This window comes from Aythya fuligula, chromosome 1, assembly GCF_009819795.1.
Source record: "Aythya fuligula isolate bAytFul2 chromosome 1, bAytFul2.pri, whole genome shotgun sequence".
Taxonomy (NCBI): Eukaryota; Metazoa; Chordata; class Aves; order Anseriformes; family Anatidae; genus Aythya; species Aythya fuligula.
In genome coordinates, this window is record NC_045559.1 from 44,249,204 (window position 1) to 44,257,285 (window position 8,082).

Here is an 8,082-nt window from a genome sequence, read left to right on the forward strand (position 1 = left end):
GGGTCACCTGGTCTTCCCCCGTACACACATTTGGTGCATGTTGAAGTGGTTGAAACTGAGCTATTGCTCTGTCGCCCTGGCTTTTAGGAAATTGTCCTTCCTTGCTGGGTGAGATGTTGGGACATCATGGGGAGGGCAGAGTGTTTCTCCGACACATATCCCCTCCCCACAAGTGCCCCCTGGGAAGAGTTAGGGTTCATAACATGAGGTGGGACAAATGGCTGGTGTGACAGTCCCACCGTTTGTGTGTTGCAGATGGAGCTGCTGAAGGTGTTGCCATGGCGCCGTGCTTTCCTGGCAGTCATCCTGAACCTGCTGGCTCTCAGCCTCTCCACCACCGCCTTGCTCGGCAGCTACTGGTGCACTGGGACCCAGAAAGTGCCCAAGCCTTTGTGTGGGAAGAGTAAAGCCACCAAGTGCATTGGTGTCCCCATGCCGCCCGATGCAGGTGCTAGCAATGCTTCATCCCAGGATGTGGTGCACTACAGCTGGGAGACTGGGGATGACCGCTTTGCCTTCAGATACTTCCACACGGGGATGTGGCTTTCCTGTGAAGAGAGCATGGAAGGGCCAGGTAGCATCTTGCCCAGCCAGACCCAGCTTCTTCCCTTGATTTTATTCCACGGGAGTTTGGAAATGAAAGGCAGAGGCTGACAATGCTTGGGAGAAAAGCCGTCTTCATTTTCCTAGATGGCACCAGCCCTGCACACTGTCATTATATTTCTGTCCTTCATTGAGATGTTTATGGGGGTGGCAAGAGACAATGTCTGTCTCTGGTGTGCCCTTCTGCCTGGAATAGGGGCTGTGAAGTGAAAGTGGTGGCACCGTTCATCCTGATGTGAACTGGAGTGGGTCTCATTTCTCTTTCCTACACAAAGCTCAGCTCATGCTCTAAAGGGCTCATTTGTGCACATCTCCTGGGAAACTGAAGCATGGTGATTTTATTCAGTGTTGTCAGTGTGCAGTTGACAACTGTGAGGACTGCAATTGTTGGTATTCTCCTTAAATCACCAAACTGAGGAGCTATATGAATTGAACAGGGACTGGGCTTTTTTTAAACAAATGCAAAACAATAAAGGGAAAGGAAGAAAGAAAGAAAAAAAAAAAAAAGGAAGTATTATGTTATAAGTGCAGGGAAAAACTTGAGGATCTGACCACAGAGGAACCAAAATTAGGATGCAAATTGACCTGAGGATTAGAGCTGCAGTATTGTCATTTTTAATATATTTTTTTCATATTGTGATAGGTTTGATTTGTGATTTTTGACCATTTGTGGCTGTCACAGTAGGCCCTGGAGTGCCAGGGGCTGGTCATGCAGCCTGTCCTAGACCCCTTGGTGTCTCCGTTCACCCTTGATTTGCTTCTTCCAAGCCCTGCTGAAGGCCTTCTGCATGAACCGGTGCCACACCAGTACAGGTGGAAACTCTGCAGTGCACAGATGCTGTTTACAGCCTGCTTCACACATCAGGGATCAGAACTGACCCAGAAGGTGGCCAACAGAGAGATTTGTAACTAAAGATGCAATCATGAAAGTTTCTTTCATCAGGCCCATTCCCCTGAGCCTACTGCCCTCCCTTCAGTTCTCCCCAAGCATAAGCATCTCATCTTCTTTTAACTGACCAACCACTCTAGTATAGCATTTCTTGCTTTCTTATCTGTTGCTGTCAGAGTTTGAAAATTACATAAGTAAATAAAGCTGAATAAAGGCAGACAGAAGAGAGACAGGAGCAGGAAAGTGCTTGAAACTCATGTCCTAGTGAGAAGATTGCTTCATTATGAGCATTTCCAGATATGCTGTGGAAGGAGGTGTGTTTATTTGGGACTGGTTTGGGCTGGATTGTGTTTCCATGGTGCTTATGGAAATGGGACTACATCATTTGACAGCTTTCTCTGAAAGAATTGTCTGGCCACCAGGCAGTCCTGGAATAACCTCAGTGCCTGAAGGAATGCTGAGAGCAGGTTACATCTGGATTGCAGCAGAGCATGGGGTAGAATACAAAGACAGCCTTGGTCCCCAGCTGCCTCTGAATTGAGTACAAGCCACCCACTGCTGTGGGTCTTGGAAACAAGTGCAGAGACAACAACTAAAAAAGGGGCTATGATCAGCAAAAGGAGTTTGAGTTGAGCTGGATTTCATTATTCAGGCTAATCTCAGGATCAGCTTTAGATGAGCCATTACAAAGAACTTCATTAAAGTTCTAGGTGAAGCAGCAAACAGCAAGTTAATGATGACTGCAGATGGCACTAAACTGGGTAGCATCCTGAGATGATAGAAGTAATATAGGGGATTGGGAGAGATTAGAATTGGGGATAGACATCGAGAAAATGAGATTCTTACAAAAAAAGCTGCGGGCTAGTATTTTCTGGGAGAAAATGCCATGCCATGTAGAGGACAGAACCTTCAAATGCAGTATAGAGTAGTGCTAAGAAAGACTTACACGTAATAATGGTGGACCCTCAGCTGAGATAACAGTTTGCATCTGGCCACTATAAAAAGCCAAAGCAAACACAAACAAAAGAATTTGTCTAAATAGCATTCCTAAAATGTGAGGACAGAAGACTTTACTTCTGTGTGATTCTCTATCACAGGAGAACTTCACAGGAAAGATTTTTTTTTTATTCTTCTTGGGAAATCAGAGTTGTAAATTGCTTTGCTTGAGCCTGAGGTGAGTAGAAGTGTATGTACTCAGCAACAGTGCTCGGCCTATGATGTTATAAGCTACACCTTAACTGGCCTGAGCAACAGTCATCAAAGTCTTGTAGTAATGTGGTGGATATGTAGCAACAGATTTATATATTTACTAGAGGCTCATTTACAGATTGCTGAAATTTTTCTAGAAAGGCCACCTCCTAGAGAGAGGTGGAGACATTCCTAGGAGATTGTCTTCTCCTGCCATGCCCCAGTGAAGGCATGGAAAGATGGTCAGAAAGAGAGCAGAAGTGAGAAGATCTGGTGGGTAGGCTCAGATGACTGGAGCTATGCAGTTAAGTGAGAGAGAGGGGGAGAGGTTTTCTTTTGCCTTACCCTACATTATTTTACAAGCTAATACACTTGTTTTTGTGTTTCAGAGGAGAAATGCCGTAGCTTTATTGAGCTTTCCCCACCAGCAGAGAGAGGTAAGAGCAAATCCATGTATCACGCCATAGCCGTCCAGTGTACCACCCCCCTGGGACAAGTGACCTGCAAAACCACTGCTGTGAGGACAGCAGGGTGGATCCCTGAAGTCAGGTGTGAAATCCTGGCCTCATGGATGCTAGGAAAAACAAACAAACAAACAAACAAACAAAGATTTCCTCCCAGATGCTTCAAATTATCCTGAGGGAATCTATGATTCTGTTAAACCTCAGTTACCTGGATGTATGTGCACACATGTGATGGAAACTTCATTTAGGATTCTTAACAAAAGCTTTTCAAGTGGTGTGGGGTTGCTAACTGCTCCCAGGACTGGAGACTGGAGGCATGTCATTTCAGAGGACATTCATGCTTGAGGGGAAGGCCCTGGGGTGTAGGTACCACTGGTTAAGCTGTGAAAGCAAGGGCTGGAACACACACTGGGGTATTGTAACAGCTGCCAGGAAGATGAGTGCTTTTGGGGAGCTCATCTTCTTTCTCTGCCTTGCTTTCCCTATTATAAAAACAATGGCAAAGAATGACAACCTGCTTTTGTAAAGCCCCATGCATTCACAGGCATGGGGGGGGGGGGTCCAGTGTGAGTGATGCGCTGTGGAGTCACTGTGTAGATTAAACTGGGTCAGTATCAGCAGAACAGCACGGCAGGGTAATGTCTCATGCTTATTCTTTTTGGAAACAGCATTTTACAGAAATCAAATAGTGATGATGTTACAAGATCATTTTGAAGTCATGTAGATCTCCATTTTGTCATAAATGAATGACTTGACTGCAGTAAGAATTACTTTTGCATTTAACACAAGCTGCTCAGTTCACAGGGAGCAGTAATTCATTTTTCTGCTTTCTCACCATCTTGTGGTCTGTTCCCTGGCCAGGTCTCTGGGTCTAGTGGTTCCAGTGTCTTCCCTATAGCCAGTTTTCCTAAGAGAATAGGTTTATGCAACCAAAGTATGCATCTTTGTAAATCTTTCTGTCTGTCCCCCCTCGCACTCCTCCTACTGCTCCTTGCCTCATTTCAACACAAATCTGAAAGAAAGTCCCTGTTGTGTACGACACTGAGCTCTTCAAAATTAATTAGAAGATCACTGTGAGCAACACTCCCAGTGTAACAGCTCCATCAGTTGCCTTCACCCCCTCCTGCACACAGCATCACCTCAGGATGGCCTGGGCCTGCGGAGCAGCTCCTCTAAGCTGGGAACGCATCCCATCAGTTGCTGTTGAAGAGCTGGGTGACTCCATGGGACTAATGATGCTAAGAAGTCGAGTCAGTACCCCACTAATGAGGGTTTTCTTCACATTTGTTTTCCCCAGTGGAATGGCTCTTCTAAGGCCATTAACAGTTGCTAACAGTAGTGCCCACTGTGCTTCTTCATTTGCCTTTTTCAGTGATTCCCACACCCTTCCAGAGCCCAGTGTTAGAGTGCCTTTCCCTGTTCAGCTCCAAGTCCTGGCACACAGTGAGCCGTGCTAAGAACTGTGCTATCACTCATGTCCCACTGATGAACCCAGCACGAACCTTACCTGCTCTCCATTTAAGCAGCAGGGCGGGTGATGAATGTTACTGTTCTAGCTGGGTATCCACCCCCAGGAATGCATTTTCAATTTAATTGGGGTTTCAGTGAGAAATACAGGCCTGCCTGGGGCTTTGTGAATTCAAGAGCCCCAGGTCCCAGCTATCACCATGGATGTACCATGCAGTTCTCTTCTTAACCAGATGAACTCCAGATTGAAATTAATTTTGTTCCACTGTTGTGATTATAAATCTGCTCTGTATGTCACTGCACTAATGGGTAAGAACCTTTCAACATCCAGCTGAGATGTTTGCGGCCTGCCTATGACTGCTAGGTCTTGTGCTAATACTCAGTGGTATTGCCTCCATCTTTCCTCCCATGGCTTCTTCATCGCTGTTTGTGAATAACTCTGGCTTATATACAGATAGCTGTTTTAGGTCCTCTCATCTTTTGCAGTCAAGCCATCTTGTGGCAGATTCTCTGTCCCCTTCAGCATCTTTCAAGCCCTTGCTCATAAGCTGGGGGGATTGCTGTTGGGGGCTGGTTGTTTTCCTTCTCTCCCTTCTTTCCAACAGACATCCTTTCAAGTTTGGGTTGTGAAGGGGGAGTACTCTCCCTCAAACAAGCCACCTGGCACTGATATGAGGGGTTTCTGATTCCTGGCAGGAATTCTGTGGCTGTCACTGGGGTCAGAGATGCTGTACATCAGCCTGCTGCTCATCAGCTTCATCCTCCTGATGGTGGAAATGCTGCATACTGGCAATCCTGTCTGTGGTCTGAAGCTCAATGCCTTTGCTGCTGTCTCCTCAGTGCTGTCAGGTAAGTGTGTTACCCTAAGGCATGGCAGCAACAGGTACATGTGGGCAGAAAAAAACACATAAAACACTGAGAGCCTCTCACATTCACTCACCACAGCTGATGAGAATCAAAGTGAAAAGGGCAGTAAAAAGCATGTGGCTGAAGAGAACATGAGCAGGGAGAAACAGTGATGGGGAACTGCAAGGAGATGGTGGTGTAGGTGCAACCCTGCAGAGGTGGTGTTCCAGCTTCTGGCCATGCACAGCAGCAGGAATGCCCCCTCCCACACAAGGCTGAAAAGTGCAGCTCAGGCTCCTTCCATAACTTCCTTTCTTTCCTGTCTTCTCCCATCAGGTCTCCTTGGGATGGTGGCACACATGATGTACACTCAAGTCTTCCAAGCCACGGTTAATCTGGGACCAGAGGACTGGAGACCACACTCATGGGAGTACGGCTGGGCTTTCTAGTATGTGAGCTCTAAAACCATCTTCACTTGGTCTTCAGCCATAACATACCTCGGCAAAACTCTCTTCCTCTTCTAGACTGTTTGTGCTTCCAAAGACAGGTGTACCATAGTTCTCACACTGCTAAATCTCCTGCCTTTGCCTCATTCCCTGCTTTAACAAATAGTTACTGAGTTACTTAGATGAGTAGCTACCAAGGACTCATAAAACAATGGAGTCACACCTCAACAGTTACCTTATAACCTGCTGACTAATCAGGCCTGTCCCTGTGCTGGTTTGCCCTGTTTAGTCTCAGCTCTTCCCTGTGTATGGAGGCCATGGTCACACCTGTGATGTTGCTCTCAAACATACCTTGCTTTTCTGCCGTTTAAATAAAATTGCATGTTGGTTTGACATCTTCACTGAGCAAGGTCCAAAAGGCCTGTTCCTGTAGCACATGGTTAAAGATTTGGACACTAGAACCAGGAAGAGCAGATACAAAAAGCTGGTGGCTCGGAATTGTTTTCTCTGAAGGCTAAAAAATGACACAGCTGATATACCAAAATTGACTTGAAAAACAGTTGGATGAGGCCTGCTATGTCCGTGGAAGGTACAGACTCTTGTTTGCAATGCTGTACTGATGGTGGCCAGTTGATTTTTAAGACTTGAATGCTCCACTGTCATGTGCCAGCTGTGGACATCAAGCGTCAGCATGGCCATCTGATTATGCTCAGATACATATGCCTTGTGTCTGGGAAGACACCGAGCGGCCCTGCTTTACAGAGCTTGCTTCCAAGCTGTGCTGCCCTGCTCTGATAGACTTTCCTGTTGCCCTTTTTATTTTCCCCATAGCCCTTCCTCCCAGTGTCAAGGATGACCAGTGTTTAACCCATGACTAAGGAGAAGGATTGGTGGTGGGATAACAGTGAAGCACTGTAATGTTATGAGCCTGACACCTCTAGTCTTTCTAGTTCAGCAGCTAGATCATTTGCCCAGCAGCTTCTGCCTGGCTAATCGGGGTATATCAAGGTGCATGCAGTTCAGTTCATGGCATAAGTTATTCTTCTTTCTCTCCTGTAGCATGGCCTGGGCCTCCTTTACCTGCTGCATGGCCTCTGCTGTCACCACTCTCAACACCTACACCAAGACAGTGCTGGAGTTCAAACGGAACCACATCAAGGGCTACGAAGCGAGCTTCAAGGATCAGCCTCAGCACCAGCAGTACTTCATACAACAGCAAATAAGCAGCTACTACGAGCCCCGAGACAAGCCCCTCCACTCGGTGTCTGAGGGAGTTGACTTCTACTCTGAGCTGCAGCAGAAAGTGCTACAGCGAGAACCAGAGCTGGAGCTGGATGAGGTCTTGGGGCAGACGATCGGGGAAGATCGCTGTTAAGGATCAATGCACTGGGGCAGAGCAGTGGGGTTTGGGAGGCAAAAAGCTCTGAACCAAACACCAACACCACTGTTAGCAAGTTCATGGGGAGCTCTTCCTTCCTCTAACATTCAGGGAGTGAGAAGAAAAAGTGGACACTGGGACAGAGCAATGGCAGTGCCAACAGGAGCAATGTGGGTCCTCTCTGACCACAGCTTGAAGGGTGTCCTCAGCTGGGAAGGATGGAAATGGGGGTAGATGTTGTTGGTGCCAGCTGTATCCAAGCATTCTCTGACAGAATTGAGGCAGGTGTCCTAATCCCAACAGTACTGCACTATGGCATAGATACATTCAGTGCAATGCAGCTGGCAAACTGTAGTGCTGGGCCTCTTTGGGTGGTGTCACACTGTCACTCCAGCAAGCCCCCTTGATTCAGAGTTGGGCATGGGTGCCCATACTGATTTGCTGCAGTCTTCTCTGAACACTATTTATTCCTCATTTCCAGGCCCTGTCACCTTTCCCCACCCCCAGGTTAAAAGTGCTGCTGAAGAATGGGGGGGTTGCTCCCAAACACCTCTCTCTTTCTCTTTCCTATCTGTAACGACTCCCATAAATACTCCCTCCTTGTTTTGCCCCCTCCAGCTCCCATCCTGAGATACTTTCCTGTCTGTCTTTCTATTGTGCTTCCCCACAACCTTTAAGACTCATCTGGACTTTTTCCTTTTTTGTTTTTGTTTCTTTACACCAGACCCCTTTTCCCCTACTGTAAAAATAATGCCAACAGGCCCCGTATCAAGCAAACTCATAATCCCTCAAAAGTGAAAT

At 46.9% G+C, this 8,082-nt stretch overlaps 1 protein-coding gene across 1 annotated transcript; it reads left to right on the forward strand.

Annotated features, from left to right (window-relative positions):
* The first annotated feature begins 255 nt into the window (after window positions 1–255).
* Window positions 256–8,038, forward strand: GSG1 (germ cell associated 1). Its single transcript, XM_032189531.1, has 5 exons — window positions 256–574; window positions 3,070–3,117; window positions 5,308–5,460; window positions 5,794–5,905; window positions 6,963–8,038. Exons 1-5 carry the CDS (start codon window positions 256–258, stop codon window positions 7,276–7,278), a joined length of 948 nt encoding a protein of 315 aa, XP_032045422.1. The 3' UTR covers window positions 7,279–8,038.
* The last annotated feature ends 44 nt before the right edge of the window (window positions 8,039–8,082 follow it).